Source organism: Bidens hawaiensis, unplaced genomic scaffold, assembly GCF_021521415.1.
Source record: "Bidens hawaiensis isolate Kalapana, Puna unplaced genomic scaffold, B.hawaiensis_p1.1 tig00419582_1, whole genome shotgun sequence".
Classification (NCBI taxonomy): domain Eukaryota; kingdom Viridiplantae; phylum Streptophyta; class Magnoliopsida; order Asterales; family Asteraceae; genus Bidens; species Bidens hawaiensis.
The window spans coordinates 140,566-159,206 of record NW_027504908.1 but is presented as its reverse complement, the minus strand read 5'-3'; the positions used below and the strand labels follow the sequence as shown (position 1 = coordinate 159,206).

The 18,641-nt window shown below is 34.3% G+C and overlaps 1 protein-coding gene across 1 annotated transcript; it reads right to left on the bottom strand.

Annotated features, from left to right (window-relative positions):
* Positions 1–2,706: 2,706 nt before the first annotated feature.
* On the bottom strand, positions 2,707–6,950 carry LOC143609366 (UTP--glucose-1-phosphate uridylyltransferase-like). Its single transcript, XM_077084134.1, has 16 exons — positions 6,496–6,950; positions 5,434–5,622; positions 5,226–5,326; positions 5,050–5,140; positions 4,886–4,946; positions 4,714–4,791; positions 4,594–4,638; positions 4,415–4,513; positions 4,279–4,336; positions 4,045–4,129; positions 3,916–3,958; positions 3,744–3,827; positions 3,512–3,610; positions 3,316–3,420; positions 3,144–3,215; positions 2,707–3,062 (listed from the first exon to the last, which is right to left on the bottom strand). The coding sequence occupies exons 1-16, from the start codon at positions 6,948–6,950 to the stop codon at positions 3,030–3,032; spliced, it is 1,698 nt and encodes a 565-aa protein (XP_076940249.1). The 3' UTR covers positions 2,707–3,029.
* Between the last annotated feature and the right edge of the window lie 11,691 nt (positions 6,951–18,641).

Here is an 18,641-nt window from a genome sequence, read left to right as displayed (position 1 = left end):
ACTCACAAGTCACCTCTCACTAGACTGGATTTCTTTACATGTGTTGGTTCAAACGTACTAATAACTTTGGAATTCGGATATTTTTTTTTCTTGGTATATTGGTTTTTATTAATCTCAACTATTGTCTTTTGGTCACAGCCGGTCCCAACTAATGAATTGACTACTGACGGTCCCAACTTTTAACGTATCATTCCTAATGGTCCGCGACTAACATAGTCCTAACGTCGTTAGTTTCAGGTCGTCAAAAAAACGTTTTTTGGCTGGAAAACTCAAATTTTTTGCCGGAAAACACCACCTGAATACCGCAACCACCACCAACTGACTCACCGCCAACCAACTACCACCACTTGAGCACCATCAACCGATTCCGACGATGGTTCTAGAGTTTCCGGCGACCTCAATAATTGAGGCTTTTACTGGAAAAAAGTTCCTAAAGGTCCGATACAAAGTTACCAAGATGCTTGGGACGAAAATGTTGAGTTTTCAAAAAACAATTTGAGTTTTCCGGCCAAAAACGTTTTTTCAGCGACCTGAAACTAACGCCGTTAGTATTCTGTTAATCGCAGACCGTTAAGAACAAATGCGTTAATAGTTGGGACCGTCAGTAGCCAATTCGTTAGTTGGGACCGATAATGACCAAAAGACGATATTTGGGATTAATAAAAACCAATATACCTTTTTTCTTTAAACAATCATTTGGATCACTGACCTACCCGATCATCTTCATACCAGCCCCTTGTCGCAACCTTCAACCCCCTATTTTTTTGTTATATGTAAGACTTGAACCCAAAACCCTCTCACTTTTTAATTTGAAGTGTTACTTCAACCACTTACGTTGAGATCATTGGCCCGGAATTCGGATAGGTGTGTTGATTATCGAGAATTATTAATTAAATATTGAATAAAATGCATATGGAGAATGCTTTTGTATTTTTGTTTATAAAGGTTTGATTCCTGTCATTTTTTTTATTTTTTTATGAATTGGCAGGCCGATTCCTGACTAATCTGAAACTTAAATAAATAGTTAAATTGTTAACAGTTTAATTGTCAAATAGATTCAATTTAGATTTTATTATTTATTTATTAATTTTCAAAAATTGAACTTAACTTCCATCTTAGAATCTTTAGCATCAATGCATCATTTAAATTCCAACAAAGGTTTTATTTAATGGGAGTAATTGATTGTTTAAAGCATTACAATAACAAGGTATCATTCATGTTTGCATATGAACATTAAACGGATCGACCCAAACAGTGTCTCCGACATCACAGGCCTTGATACGAGCAAATACATGGTTAGTGGTTGGGTGAACCCAACCCGCCACGATTGATAGCCCTACCTCTCAACATTCGCCATTCTCACCATCCTCTCATCTATTGTCTTATATATTGAGGTGCACAAATCGGTACACGAACCAGTTCCCGATTATCAGTTTCAAACCGGTCCGTGCTTTAAAACTACAAACCAGTCCACAACCTATGGTTGTTTTTGGTTCCAAACCAGTTCCAATATTTTTGGTTTTGGGTCAGTTTCGGTTTTGGTTGGGTCAACCGGCACCTCTACTTGTATATAACATATAGGAAAGTTTAACCCTCCTATAGAAAACCCAAGACTAAAGCATTCGAGTATGACCTGGGATACCCGACCAACAAGTCATACGACCCATCCTCCTCTAGCTGTGTGATTCCTCCACACGCTTTACTTTCCCAGGCTCCTAGCAATCACTCGACACACCAGCATGGTCCTCAGCCACAGTAATGTGACTATGTGAGCCGGAGAGTGTGGAGTTGCCATCAGCAGCGCAACAAAATGCAATATCCAAGATTAGAAACTAGACTAATTCGTGTTTTAGTTAATTTAAGCACTAGGGCATGTTAGTAGTCTAGTACTACATTAGAAACCATAAACTATTGCAATATGCTAGATGGTGTAACAGAAAAAAATGGTGTGCTGGTAGCATGAGTTTTATTAAATTTGTCATTTTATACTCGTGTGTCGAAATACATACAAGTACTTGTGGTTGGCCACAAACACAATTTGTACTCAACCCTTTCGGTTTCTTCATTGTGACAGTTTTTCCCTTTTAAGACACATCTTTGCATTTCATGATGTTTCAATGACTTGATTCCATTTACTGTATTTGCACATTCTTGATTCTGTCTTTTTTCCTAGCTCAGATACACACAGAAAGCCTTAAACCTATGATATATAAAGGCAACCATTGGATCTAATTCACACAAAGTAACTACATCAGAAACAAAATGGATACCAAAGGTGCAACAATTGTTATTTTTCTCATAGTTAATGTTCTTAGTCTCCTACTTTTGAGTCCTATCCAACAGAAACTAGTCATGATTCCTACATTACTTCTTTCCTACCCACAATTCATGCACTTCTTTCCTACCCACAATTCATCTGTTGATTCATACGAGCACGGTTATGAAGCTATTCACCAAGGTCAGCGGGATTTCGATTCAGAAATTTTCTTCTCATCATGATATCCAACAAATCACATAAACTTCATGTGTTCATGTATTATACAATTTATTAGTTGCATTTAGATTCTTTTGCGTTTAACTCATCATAAAAATGCACCATTATTACAAAAAATGTACTTAATATGCATGGCTACCCTTATGTGAATATACATTAAACTTGTACTTTATATACAAAACTATGCTAGTCTTATCATTCACATGACTCTAATTTATCCGATTTGAGACATTTAAAGGGCATCTTCAATATCATGTTCCAATCACAATTCACACAAGAACACAACAAAAATAAGTGTGCTCATAATTTAGTTAAAAGAATAAAAATATTATCCCTCTACTCCTATGGGACAAAACTGTTCTTTGGGCAAATTCACCAATAAACAAGTGAAGACTATATGTTATCATGGTGACAAGTTACCATTATTAGCGATTATCTAAAAGGAAATAATACTGGTACCTTCTACATGTGTTGCATTGCGGTTGATGTAGGTTTAAGAAAACGGAATATAGGATCTGTTTTTGCTTGAGTTATCTTACTCTGAGAGATCTTCTTGGCCGTTGATCGCCTGAAAATGCAGCACAAAAGTTGTATAAAGAAAAAACAAAAACTTAGAAACAGATGATTGGAAGAAAGTTTGAAGATGCACCTTGTTATCCAGCACAGTTCCATCAGGGATTACAATTTTCTCGCCCGGTCTTGCATTAATGCTAACTAACCCCTATGAAAGTGATGATAAAAAAGTAATGTCACAGAGAACTGAGAAAGATACCAATATTTTTATACAAACACTCAATAAATTACATGGTTATAAATTGTACCTTGAGAATGACACCACTTCCAAACCAGACGTCACCCGAAACCGTCAATCTATCAAGATCAACGATGCTTGGAATCGACTTAAAACGACTTTCAAAGTCTGCTATCTAGAAGGAAAAAAAGAATTAACTGTAAAATTGAATCAAAAAGTATCCAATAAAATGGATTAATAGGTGATTTACTGACTGCAAATGTCACCTTTTCAAATTCGGGGCCTAATTCTATGATGGGATTAACAGGGTTTGTTCTAGCCTCATTGCGTGTGAGAACGCCTTTGTCACAGTTGTACAAATCAGACTGCAGCAAGATAATATTGTAGTAAGAGCATATCTTTCGAAATAAGCTAGAGAAAAAATATAACACGAAGCGACCCATTCATAAGTAAATGGGTCGAAATTGTCAACTATAAAAATAATGTCACAATGTTAACCTTAAAGATGAGTAAATCTGATGTTTCCTCCAGTGGAAGATTTTTAGATTTAGGAACAGTTACAGCAATGGGAGGCCCAAATATCTGGAAGATAAAGAATAAGCAATTGTTAAGTCAGTATCTAACAACGAAAATAATTGCATAACAAATACATAAACATGTAAATGTATACCCTTGTTTCCGGATGATTCGCAATAGAATTAATGTTTACCCACCTGTAAAAGTTAGGAGAAATAATTATTATAAAAAAAGATAAAAAGTTGAATCAGATAAAAAGACATTAGATAAATCCAATACTCACGTATTCATTGCAGTGGCAACCCTAAACCTCTCTTCTATCTCCATACAATACTTGACCTTATTTTTGATCAGATGATTTAGAATATCTGGCACAAATATAAGGACCCCAAATCATAATAAATTAATAATAAATTTGGCTACTGATTAGGTTCATAAGCATATGATATATTAGTATATTTCAGCTTCATAAGATCATAACTCATGCATTTTTAAAAGATAAAAATGACAAGGATACTTAGGTCCACAACTTCAGCCAAATTATTCGAGTTCAGCATCAGTATGAACTCTTTTCCCTGAAAAAAAAAATCAAGGTTATCCTGTAATCTACAAAAGTAATAACAAATGTAGAAAAAAAATTCAACAGATATCACCTGCCATAATAAATCATCGAGTTTGCCACTCTTCTTTAAAGAAAGCAAGGCTTCCTTTTGGTCAAACGCAATTTTGACATCATCATCTTGATGTTGATCCTATCAAGCATAATCTCATTGTGAGATACAAGATAAGAGAATAGCAAAAGAAGCTGCTGTAAAAGATTAAAAAAACAAACCTTGACTAAACAGGTTATGTTTTTGTTAGATTGTTTCTCCACAATCTATACAATAGAAAAACATAAATTTGTTAGACAGCATGTAAATGCAGAATAATGAGAATAAAAAAGTTCAGCTACCTTCAAAGTCTCATCGTGTGTACTGGCATCATTCATAACAAGCAGAGGGACATTGCAACCGCACATTGAATTCAGAGACTACAAACAATTCTAAATATAAATTTTGAACCAAATATAAATCTACAGTAAAATCTACAAAATGGTAGGCAAAGTAAAAAATTTAAAATCTGACCTTAATATAATTAGCGAGTAAGTCTAAAGATGTCACTCCATTAAAAATCTCAATGGCAGACCTGAATGAAGTACATGAGAATACATCAGTAAAATTTAATATCAATAACATAAGAACTATGAAAATGCAGAAATTGATAGTCATGCTAAAAGTAAAATCCATACTTTGGCCCATTAAAACCTATCTTGGTCCCTTCATTGTCGTTGATCTTAACAACAACAAGTTTTTCCAGAAGCTCCTTGATTTCTAAAGGATCTGCATTCAGAAAACCATTACAACTATATAAAGATGACCATAATCAACTATTAAGTGAAAAAACTGAATCAGATTAAACGATTACCGTCAGAAAAAGGGGACAAGCCTTCATATGGTAGAACCGACAATTCATCATCTACACCATCTATCTTAATCTTATCAGCCGGTGGTAGTAGAGCAACCTCACTTCAATCCATAATTCATCCACAACAAAAGTTGTTATTGACTTATTGCTACTCATCTCAAACAAAACTCAAAATAACATAAAACATTACATCAACACATTTTCTTACCCAATTTCCGGCTCGTTTTCTTCTTCATAAAGCACTATTCCTTTAGCTTCTGCAAGCTTCTTTTTCTCATATTGAATAGTCTTTGTAATCAAATTACAGAACAAATACACAAACTGCACTGAATCATTTGCTGGAATAGGATATGTGATCTTCTTAAACGTGTCCAATGGCATACTCGGATCCACCAGTCTGAAATTAAAATTAAAAGTCACAATATTCAACTCTACAACTAAATTCAGAGTTCATACATTCATCTTAGTCCTGTAAACGAACCGAACATCCAGTGAACCGTTTGTGAAGGTCGTTTATGTTCACCAACTTAATAAACGAACAAACACGGACAAATTTTTTTATTCAATTAAATAAACGAACGAACATGAACACCATGCCTCGTTCGTTCATAAATGTTAGTCTTGCGTTCATTCGTTTATGTTCGTTTAACCCATTTAACTATGTAATTTTATAGATTTAAAAAACAAATTAATATGTTATGTAAATAAGAAACCATATACGTTAATCATGTACTTACTGTATTTCTTTATGCTTAATCAGTTTATGTCCGTTCCATATATGTTTGTCTTGCATTCATTCGTTTATGTTTGTTTAACCCATTTAACTATGTAATTTTATAGATTTTAAAAACAAATAAACAGTTATGTAAATAAGAAACCATATATGTTAATCATGTACTTACTGTTTTATATGTATTTGTTCGTGTTCACTTATGTTTGCTTGTGTTTGTTTACATTTGTTCACAACATGAACACAAATATTTCTTCAATTAACTGTTTGTGTTCGTTTAAAGTTAAATGAACGAACACGAACACTAACACAGGCCTGTTCATGTTTGTGTTTGTATTCGTTTGTTCACGCTTCACATATGTTCGTTCAATTATCTCCATTTACGTTCATGAACTATTCGTTTAGATGTTAACGAACAAACACAAACACAAACATTTCTTCAACTAACTCCTCACGTTCGTGTTTGTTTAAACTTAAACGAACGAACACGTTCACACGCCTACAACAATCATCAAATACTAACCAAACAAAAACACTAACCCTACAATCGGAATCTGCAGCCTAGTCGCTTCCAACACCACCGAACTCTTCCGTTCCATATCAAATATCACCACGCAGTCCGGCCGATTCACCGCAGTCAAATTAAACTTCTGGTTCCTAGACTTAAACCTCTTCGGACTCAAACTATTAGTCAAAAACCCTCCGAGCCTCCACGAGTTATCATTCCGGCATCCAGTGGCCTTAATCATCTGATCAATGATATCATCGACTAATGGATTCGTGTTAACGAATAAAAACCTAGCGTCTAACCTAGCGAGATTGCCGATGAAGTTACACGCGCTGCGGATGCAAACTAGGGTTTTATCCGAGTCGATAATAGTCATGCCGTTACGCGAGCCGTAGGTGTAGATTTTGAAGTGGTTCTCGGCGACTCGACGGCCTAAGTGTGCGTTTGTACGGAGGAGGTTTTGGATTACGGCTGAGTGGATCGTCATTTTCTGGTTGAATTGGATGTTAAACGAATGAACCGGTTGATGTTCGGAGCTCCGGTTGAAGTAGGTTAGTGGTGGTGGTGTGTGGTGGTGGTACGGCGGAGGGAGGCGTGAACGGTGGTGGTTGGAAATGAAGGTGTTTTGGGTTACGGTGGGGGGTATTTACGTTTTTCGTCCTTTGGGTTTGATTTCTTTCAGTTGGACCTTAACATTTGTTCTCCGGGTTTGTTTTTCGGGCTTCAAAATTTTCAATTTTGATCTGAAACGCAACTCAGTCTCTCACGGGTTTTTGGGTTGGGGTGTTTTCGGGTTGGGTTAATCGGATTTCGAGTATCCTAATAAACAATTTAAAAAAAAACTACATTGTTAAAATTAAAACAACATATTCTTCTTTGTTTGTAATGTAAATAAACAAGATAATAAACCAACATAACTTGATAAAACAATTCAAAATAATAGTAAAATATAGTTTAACTATAATCATCTTCAATCAGGCGTGATTTGGTTGTTCGATTGTTGTTGCTATTAGTCATAAACGGGAAACATATATTAAGAATAAACAATCGGTTTATAATAGGTGGAATGACAACGGTCGATTGTTGTTGCTATTAGTCATAAACAGAAAACGTATATTAACAATAAACAGTCGATCCATAATAGGTGGAATGACAATAGTCGATTAAGGTGGATTTTAATAACTTTGGTGGCTAAGGCTTAGGCTAGTGTACCTAAAATATGTTTGGTTTTAAAACTAAAAGTTTATTCGGGTTTTTCGGTTGACTAGAAATCCATAAATCAGAACCAAGAACCAAGCCGAATTACTCCGATTATGTTCGGGTTGGTCTTTTCTCGGGTATCAGGTACTTCAGGTATGTGCAAATGCTGTAACGAAAAATCTCTATATGTATACATTAACCTTCATGTTATTATAATTTGGTGTTACCGATTTTCACATTCATTTAGTTCAAATTAGTTCAAAGTTGGCTTGGTTAGTTAACTGAAGTTAACCAAACTATAACTGAGTATCATAACCGTTTAACCAAAATCGAAGTTCGGTTATGGTTATGGAAATCTCATAACCAAAGCTAATGGTTATGCTTATGGTTAAGAGTGATAACTGAAGCGAACCGTAATTTTCACACCCCTAAGTTAAAGTTTAGTGTTTTAAAAGTTTTTGTTAGTGTTTGTAAAGTATGAGGTCACAAAGCTTATCATCACAAATATAAGCCAAGGTTTTCATAAGCCATTTGGAATTGATCGAGAGCAAGACACAGGCCGGTCCAATTAGACATGATCGTTTTTATTTTCCACTTTTGAAGTTACAAAACGTACATTTCTTTGTCCACTTTTGATCTAATCAACTTCATGGTTCACACTCTTGATAGAAATTGATATAAGTTCTGCAGTTTTGATTCAACTTAAAATTGCTAGGATTAGAATGGCCCACAAAAAAAAATAATTACTATTATTTTTAATATTGTAAAAGTAATTGTAAGTCAAGATTAAATTAAAAAATTTTGGTTTAGTTTCTGAATGAGCGCGTAAAATTTGGTTTAGTAGGGCGGAGTGTGTAGATGAATAAAAAATAAAGTTAGTTTTTTTTGTTAGAGATTGATTTGGGTTTTAATATGAGAAGTCAATGTGTAAGCAAGCATAAATGAACTAACGAAACATTTGTTTATTTTCCTTCCTTTGATTAAGTAAATACAAAATTTTGTTCATGTTCACAAACTTCCCACCAAATTTTTGTTATTTTATAGGGTTATCCAGACTTTTGGGTTTTTCTCTTTCCTTTATTTCTTTCTGATAAATTAAAACACATAATACAAATATGTCATTTGATAAATGATTATACTAAACTTGATCAGTAGGTTTCAAACTTTCCAAACCCTAGCAAACGGTTTAGTACACAGATCATAACAAAAAACCATTCTTATAAAACCAAACCATTCGTATAAGCCAAACATTGATAAGATGGGCTTGGTGTCTACAGATAGTGAAATAACTCAATAGAAATTGTAAACTAAGCACAGATAATAGAAATTGTAAACTAAGCACAGATAATATGTATCAAAACAACTCAAAAGTTGGCTTTCTCTACTTCCTTCTTGGTTTCATTGAGACCCTCTAGCCCTTCTTTTCCTCACCGCCTCCAACCTCAAACGCTTTTTCCTTATACATTTCAAGCATGTTATTCTTGTTTCGGAGCATAAGTTAACGCTTTTTCCTGGTTTCATAAGTATAACGCATAAAAACCATAAATTAATACTTAATGCATCGTCAACCATAAGTTAACACTTAACGCCTCGTCAACCATAAATTAACACGTCGTCAACCATAAGTTAACACTTAACACCTCGTCAACCATAAATTAGCGCGTCGGCAACCATGCGTATTCCACCCCCACACGTTGTTATCTGATTGGTTTATTAACTCATCAGCGGCATTCCCTAACAAATCGCCCAATGATGAGATACGTAAAGGACAAAACTGAAAACTTTAATTAGAAGAGACAAACTTGGAATCTCTGAATCTCTTTCTGTAAAGAAATTTATATATAGAAATATTCCCGTATATGTTTGGGACCACCAACACCCCCATTTTGTGTTTTGTAGCCAACAATATGTTTTTTTTCTCATAAATTGTCTTTTTTGATTATCACCAACCTATCATAATTTATAAATGTACGAGTTATAAAATGGCCTTCATGGACCATATACGAGTTAAAAAATGAGCCCCAAAGTATTAAACTTGTATTTATAATAGTCGATAATAAAACAATAACTATAAACAAATGAAGAAAATTAAAATGCTATTGAAACTGAATGATATATTATAGTAGTTACCCGATCACACGAATTGTAAAGCCTACCTAGTATTTTTTTTTTTACACTTTTGTTTTAAAAACATGTTTTACCTTATATTAAGTTCCTTGTAAATAATTTACCAACTTTTTTCTCTGTATTTTCAGTTGTGAATATAGTATTCACAGCAAAAGTTGATTTATACATCTTTGTTTTTATGTGTATATTTCATCATTTACAACTGGACAACCTGTATAAAGCATCAAAAGTATGGATGAACATCTGATACCAAGTACTCGGTACTGAACCGTACATCTACCTTGTAATTATTTTTCACTATTTGAACATCTTGGCCGTTATGGGGTTTTCAATCCACTCTACTCTTTATGTGGCATGACATTTTAAGGTTTACAGCTAAAAAAACACCTGTTGCGGTGCTTCATTGAATAAATAGGAATTCTTGATGCTAATATGATCATGACGACAGGACCGAAACACCATGGTAGTTCATATAAGCATGTTGCATACTTCTATCAACCCCTTATGAGTCGACACCATACATATATATATATATATATATATATATATATATAATAGTTGGAAAAAACAGTAAATGACTTCTTTTTTTCGTAGGAGTGGCCCGGGCTAACCCGAAACTTACTTTCTTGTCCATTTTCATAACTATTCTAAAGTTAATTGATGCATTGATTATGATTACTTAAACGGTGTTATCCCTTTAAGCATTTGAATAAAAACGACAGCTTACCCTTGTTAAAAGATAACAATCAAACCTAGTAGAAGTCAAATAATAATTATAATATGGACCGTAGTTACAACATATATGAAAAATACCTTGCAAACACTTCAAATGATACAAAACCATAAACACATGTTTTTCTTACTTTGAAGAAGTTCACCTAGGTTGGCTTGAGTGTGATAAGCTTCTAAGACGATACGCCTTTCAAATGATCTGTGAATTTGACGATTTTTAATGAACTGCATAATCGTTTACTTTTGTTCTTGTTTCGCCATATTGAAGTGGTTGTTCATAGAATCATTTTTGACCCGGGTTGAATTGATGGTACCACTTTAAGCCAAATGCAGATGCAAGCAACATGCCACTAGACTAATAATTCCATAGCTAATTATTGAAATTGCGGACAATGCCAAGTTAGAATCACTTTTAATCCTCCATTTCCACTTACCGTTGGTAACTTAACAAGTCGGGTCGGCTAAAGTGGAAAGCTAAAAGTTTTATGTCTAGGCTTTTTGGGCCAAAGTTGTGGGGCCAGTGTGGGAAACTATGGGAGCAATTAATTGAAGAATAAAAGTTGAGGGTCTTAAGTGTAAAGATATGAAACTTTGGACGACCATATTTCAAATACCAAAGTTGATTATGTCCTAATTAATTTTTATTTCATGATTATCAAAATCAAAAAAGAAAAACACAATGCCAATATGAACCTGGAGAAACCAAAATGCCATTAAACTTAAAACCTAAAATCAAAAAACCAACATGTCAACAAACTCAAAACCCAAAATATCTAAGAACACATATTAGAATCTGCCAATTGTTGAATCTGTATGCTTGTTGAGGTTCTATACGCTGGTTTGTTTGCTTATAGCCCCTAATTTCTAGCATTAAATTCTAGTGGCTAGGAGTTATGTTTGTTCTTGTTGTCTGAAGCGAGATTTTTTCATTCAGGCTGCTTTGTGACCCGACCTACATTCAGGCTTTCAAACCCTGATGCAAACACCACCGAGACATACTCTTGATTTTTGGTGTTGATGAGGTTGCCTTCACCGCAACCAGGTAAAACAAATTATTTGTTTATTTTCATCGCTGCCTTTTTTAACTTTTTGTTGTGAAAGGTGTGTCGCTGCTGAAGTCCGTGCTATTGGTTTGACTGATGTTGTTTCCTGCCTTGAGGAAATGTCGTTGCATTCCTATCTACACTTTAAGCACCTCAAAACCTCTAGTTTGTGCTTGGAGGACCTGGTGGACAACTCATACTCTAATCCTTTCATCCTGGCCTCCTGCGATGATAAGGTGTTCGACCTTTATCTGCAAGTATTCTACCGTTAGATAGGCTTTCCATCTTCTGTTTTGACTAATTTATACATATATATTATTTTTGAAATTGCTTTTTCAGGTCCCTGGTTTCCATGTGCTTACGCTTTCTCATGGGAACTCTAAGGTTCTTCACCCCGCCCGTCACGGAAACCGTCTGCTTGATGTTTTCATGGAGAATAGGATGAAGAAGGTTGATGTTGAGGCAGGGAGGAAGGCTGGAAAAAAAGAGTCTAGGAGGAAGGACCTGAAATTAGGGATTTATGCCAGTGTCAATAACATGTTTCTAAACCTAAACAAGGGCAGCAGCACAAGATCCATGAAGAAACAAGCATATAGAACCACCGAAAAAAGCATGGATCAACAATAATTCAAACGGAAAACTCGAAAAGAGTACCTAATCAAGCATAACTTGCCTGCAAATTAGGGTTTAAAACAATCAAACCATCCTCTATCACACTAACATTTCGAAAGTTCTTAAAACAAAACCACCATATCATATTATCAATTAAACTATAATATAGAACCAACAATGAAATTAGGGATTTAATGCAAGTAATGGCAAGTAGATTGAACAAAACACCTAGCCACCAAGGGTTTAAGCTAGAAATTAGAGTTAAAAAAAACAACAAACCAACAGCAAGTAAAACACTTATACAAGCATAGATTGCTAAAACCTAAACAAAAAATATCTATACATCATAAACATATGAACCACTTAGATATCTAAAAGCACTCATGAACCACTTAGATAGCTAAAAGCACTCGGCACAAGCATTTACATAAACTAAAACCTAACCAAAACAAATTAATGAATGGTCAAAATACTTACTTAATAATGTTAGAAGACAAGTTACCAACCCCAAAATGAAGCTTGATGTCACGACCCCAAGTTTTGTCATGACACGCAACAAGACTACGACGGACGTTGTGTAACACCATGAAAACATTTGTTTCAATTTTGACAACTTTAGAAGTTGAGGGACCATTTGGCCATTTAGACAAACTTAAAGTTAGGGACCTAACTGAAATTAGGCTAAACTTATACGAGACATATCGTCTCATCGTTTGACGGTTCGTATCAACCATGGCTTATCCATTTAAGATATTATTGAAACGAATTGTATAAGTCGCCTACTATTTGAGACACCCGGTCTCAAGGCAATTTTATCGACGAAGTTTAGGATGAGACTGACCGTCTCATCATTAGATGGTTCGTCACAAAGCTGAGTTAGCAAAGAATTTGACAACACGCTCCATAACGTGTCAAGCGAGTATAGAGCTCGAGCTGGCTTGCGAACCTAAGCAAACTTTTCATTTATATAGTTTTATTTAACACATATATTTAATAACTTTTATGATATATACAATTATGATTAAAAGTAATTAAGCAATATATATTATATCATTTGTAAATTAAAATCATATATATATATATATGTGTGTGTGTGTGTGTGTGTTGAATAACTATAACAAACAAGCTGAGCTCGAGCTTGAAAAACTACTTATGATTCGAGCTTGAGCCATTTTACGTTAACAGAGTCATGCTCAGGCCTAAAGGCTTAGCTCAGCTCAATCCTTTAGAAGTGGTCGGAGACCAGGGTCTCTGACCACCTTCGATGCTCAACTCAGTATTCGATTCAAAGCCGTAGATGTATAAATGTTTATCAAAGTATATATAGAGAAAGGTGAGTTTTTTTGTGGAGGAAGATGGAATGTCTCATGTTGTGGAGTAAATAGAGCATTTATAGGTGAGAAGTGAATGTAACCATAACGGGTCTTCCTCAAATTTTGGGCTTGGCAAGATTAGTATACGTGATTGTGCATACCACGTTGGACCTGAGCCACTTTTAGGATGGTACCTCTACAACTACTAAGAATTAACCTCATGAGCTTCAAATCTTATAAATGGTTAAAAGGTTAGAAGCATCTGTTAATGAGATTAGGGCTGTCTCTGAGAGTTCGATGGTCTTTATGGACCATGTACGAGGTATAAAATGGGCCCCAAGTTATTAAACTTATATTTATATATAGCGGTAAAAAACAATAATTATAAATAAATGAAAAATATATTGTTGAAGCTGAATAATATATTATAAATAATTACCTGATTACACGAATTGTGAGGCTCGCAAGTATTTTTTATACACTTTTGTTTTAAAACATGTTTCAACTTTATATTTTCTTTCATACTAACTTTCTTTCTCTTTCACTTTCAGTTGTGAATACCGTATTCACAGTAAAAGTTGATTTAGACATTTTTGTTTTTTTGTGTATATTTCACCGTTTATAACTTTATATTGGGCAACATGTGTACTCGGTACTAGGACTGTACCGAACCAATGTACATCTACCAAGGGGAAGGGACACTCATGGGTATTACCCATGCACCGGTCAATCCCGTAATGCCATATCATTTCTACCCTTATGTACCCACAAACTACAAATTCACCGGCGGCATCTACCCACAAGTACCCTAGAACTTTTTTGTGTTTTTGTTTTTTATAATAATAATTAATTACTCATTTATTTTTCCAATTGTTATATATTCTTCATGGCAAAGGTTTGCCATGAATTGCAATTTGGCAATCTACCCACATAGTTAGGGGTGAGTTTGTCATGTGATAAACTACCCATAAGCCTTACCCACACTAGTGCCCCTTACCCACACTAGTGCCCCTTCCCCACTTAGTTTGATTGGTTGTATTTTTGTAATTATTTTTTTTACTATTTGAACAACTTGGTGACAGTGAGACAAAAAAGACTTTACAATTATAACAAACAAAATACAACGTGAAAATACATCTACCAATGCATTAAAATTTATTCACCAAAACATAAAGTGACAATTTTTTCACCGGGAAAAATGTTTGCAGTGATGGAAAGTGATAAGTGGGAGAAGAGAGCCTGGATCTTTAAAGAAAAGTTATTTCAAAATTCAAAAGGCAAGCAAATGAAGGCTGTTAAGATGACTTGTTCATGCTTTGTGTTGTTTAATTGCTCGACCTTCTATGCTCGATTCTTTTGTTTTGGGAATATTCGTTCGCTGACAATGGTTACAAAATATTGGAGAGAATTGACTCTGCTTTTGCTTATGTGACAAGTCAAATGTTGGATCCTTTTAAGAAAGATGGAGTGCTGACTACTTATGATCTTGACCCCGGCTACTAATCGTGTCTATTCTTGGTTGACTTAGGAAATTGATTTTGGTGATTGGTATTTTAATTTGGTTGATTATGTGCTGGTTGGTTTGGGTTGGTTTGATTTTGTCATGTATAATTAATAATTAATTCTAAAGGATTTTTTGAACACCAAAAACCACGAACCAGACTTGTTGCTAGAGGATGGTACCTTTTTTAATCCAAATTATATAACCGATCCAATCTCTAGTAGCTCATGATCGACTCAACTTGTTTGCATCCCTAGCATTTTAATTTTCTAGGTATTTTCAATTCGGTTGCTACAATGAACATCCTTATCATAATAGTACATTAACGAACCGAATAAATACCGAATGAATTTATACGGTTGAACAACACCATTAATTTTACATAATTTGAAAGGGCAAATGGTTTTAACTATATGTTATGGTTTTGACATTCATTTTTGTTAACAACAATTTGTGTGTTTTAAATAAGTCACAATATGAAGTCACTATATAAGCATGTTGCATACTTCTATCAACCCCTTATGAGTCGACACCATATATATATTATAGTTGGAACAAGGGTACATAACTTTTTTTAGGAGTGGCCCGTGCTAACCCGAAACTTACTTTCTTGTCCATTTTCATAACTATTCTAAAGTTAACTGATGCATTGATTATGATTACTTAAATGGTGTTATCCCGTTAAATATTTGAATAACTCAACGGTGTTAAAAGATACCAATCGGAAGTCAAATAATAATAATATGGGCCATAGTTGTTACACACATATATGCAAATACTTTGCAAACACTTGAAATGATACAAAACCATAAACAAATGTTTTTCTTAATTTGAAGAAGTTCACCTAGGTTGGCTTGAGTGTGATAAGCTTCTAAGACGATACGCCTTTCAAATGATCTGTGATTTTCTTTGATGGAATTTGACGATTTTCAGTGAACTGCATAATCGTTTACTTTTGTTCTTGTTTCACCATACCGTAGTGGCTGCTCATAGAATCATTTTTGACCCGGGTTGAATTGATGGTGCCACTTTAAGCCAAATGCAAGATTATTAACAAACCAATTCAGCTAATTCTTCTGACTACCTATTAATAGAAACAAACATAGACACTGTGAATTCTAAATTATAAAGCATAGACGTCATAAATGCTAAATTAAAATTAGTTGTGAAGATGTTAACATTGATCGAAAGACTCATACTTGGTGTCAAAGGTTCAAAGACCAAAGTTGAGGACCAACATGTAAAGTTATGAAACTTTGGTGGCAAAAGTCCAAGCTTGGTTAGGTTTGGCTCGGCTCGTGAACAACCTAGTTCGTGTAACCATCAATATATAGTATTGTAGTATAAACAAGTTCATGTAGCCTCTGATGTTTACTAAATAATTGTAATGTATTAATTAAGTTTTTAAACCAAGCTCAAAGTTCAGCTCGAGTTCAAAACCAAGCCGAACTTGGTTTGGCTAGGCCGCTTGGCTCGTGAATAGCCCTAGTTCGTGTAACCATCAATATATATATAGTATAGACAATTTCATGTAGCCTTCGATGTTTACTAAATCATTGAGGTTCACTTCTGGATTGTGCTTTGAGTGATTTACGTTTAGGGTTTCATGTTTGGTTTTGTACTAGATTGGTTGGTCTATTGGGCCCTTTCCGCCCTATAAACCCACCAAGGAGCGATAGACTTAAACTACATGCCGGTCTTTTTATTTTACGCTTACTACACTCGTCACTCTCCCATATATGGCTCCGGCCTTGCTCAACTACTAAGGTATTATTTACGTGTTGCGTATTATTCTATCTCAGAAAATGCTACGACCGGTCCACCATAGTTTGATGCAACATTATGGTGCCATAGACGAGACATGCTTCAAAAGCTTGTTCCACTATTATATGATCTTGGATGTTTATTTGTTACTCGACTCGACCAGTTTAAGGACATGAATATCACATGTATAGTGAAACAAAAAGTTACAAAAGTCCGTAAGTAGAGCATATATTTAAAAAACGCAAAAAAGGAAAATTAAATTCTAATAATCCAAACTATTAACTATTCCCATTAACTATTAGCCAATATTAACACCAACTAATAATCTAACTAGTGGCGGTCCCGAGTTTCAGTTTTGTTGGTCTAACGGATAGTTAACTCCATTTATTTTTCTTATGTGTCATGTGATATGACAATTATATGGCAATGTGAGTGACGTGGCATTCAAAATATAATCCAAATCAAATCCCACAGCCCCTATTAGACGATTTTGTAAAAAAAATTAGTTTATAGAGAGACGGAGATTGTATGGTGTGCGGGTGGAAGGTAGTGGCCAGAGATGGGGTTGGCGGCCGGGCATCAGAAACAAATAAACCATTGCCACCTAATTGTCAAATCACATGCCACATAAGAAAAAATAAACGGAATTACCTATCTGTTAGACCAAGATTGTTATTGATAACAAAACTGAAAGTTATGACTACTACTAGTTAGATTATTAGTTAAAATTAATATTATATTTGGATTATTAGAATTTAATTTTCCAAAAAAAAAAAGAATTAAAAAATATAAATAGGTATGAACATTATTAACAGATGTTTAGCGTCTTCAGACACAAATTTAAATAGGATTTAAACTAATGGTGTATTCCAAGACACAAAACTTGTTAAGCCTAGACTATTTTTAATGCCATACTCGAATGCATTACAACATAACCATAATGCTATGATTTTGCCCGATTAATATTCTAACAATAAAGTTTGCCATTACTACATTACGGTTTCATATAGATGCCAATTGAACAATTATTGTTGTCCAAATCATGAAAAAAAAAGTGTTTAAATTTGATACCGGAACAAGCTAATTTGGATATAAATATAATAACAAACCAGCTTGAATATATTTCTTCCAATGAGAACGGTATGCTGAATTACGTTATAAAAAATATAAAAAAAATCAGTTAGTTGTGTGCTAGTCTTTTAGATTTTAAATAATATTTTTAAGTTTGTTTTTTAAATTACCTTGAATCCACGTCAATTTGTAATGCCAACCCAAAACATAGTTCCGATTAGATATATTTGGGTTAAAGTTTAGTATTTTAAAAGTTTTTGTTAATGTGTATTTATTTGTAAGGGAGGTGGGGGCTGTATTGGGTAAACCCATGCGGGAACCGGGTAATTTGGGAACACTATCGCACCTTCTATTTTCTTTTTGAATTCGGGTGGTTGGAATGGGTTATTGTGATGGAACACTATGTGATTAGTTGCGGCGTATTCAGGTAATTTCGGTATACACGCCTCCACCAATTTAGGTTCATTTGGGTAGTTTTGAGTTATATTCATGTGACTGGTTGAAAAATTTAAGTAATTTAGGTTTTTCGGATTGCACCCACCTCTCTTTGAGTATTAAGTCACAAAGTTTAATAATGTGATTGATCATTTATCAATTATAAGTGGTTATATTTAATATTGAGAATGTATAAAATAAAATGTGTTTATAATGTATTAACATATGTGAAACAAATGTGTTTTGAAGTTATAATAAGCCGGTCTAATTACTTGGATTATTATATTTTCTTTTCATACTAACTTTTTTCTCCGCACTTTCAGTTGTGAATACCGTATTCACAGTAAAAGTTGATTTAGACATTTTTGTTTTTTATGTAT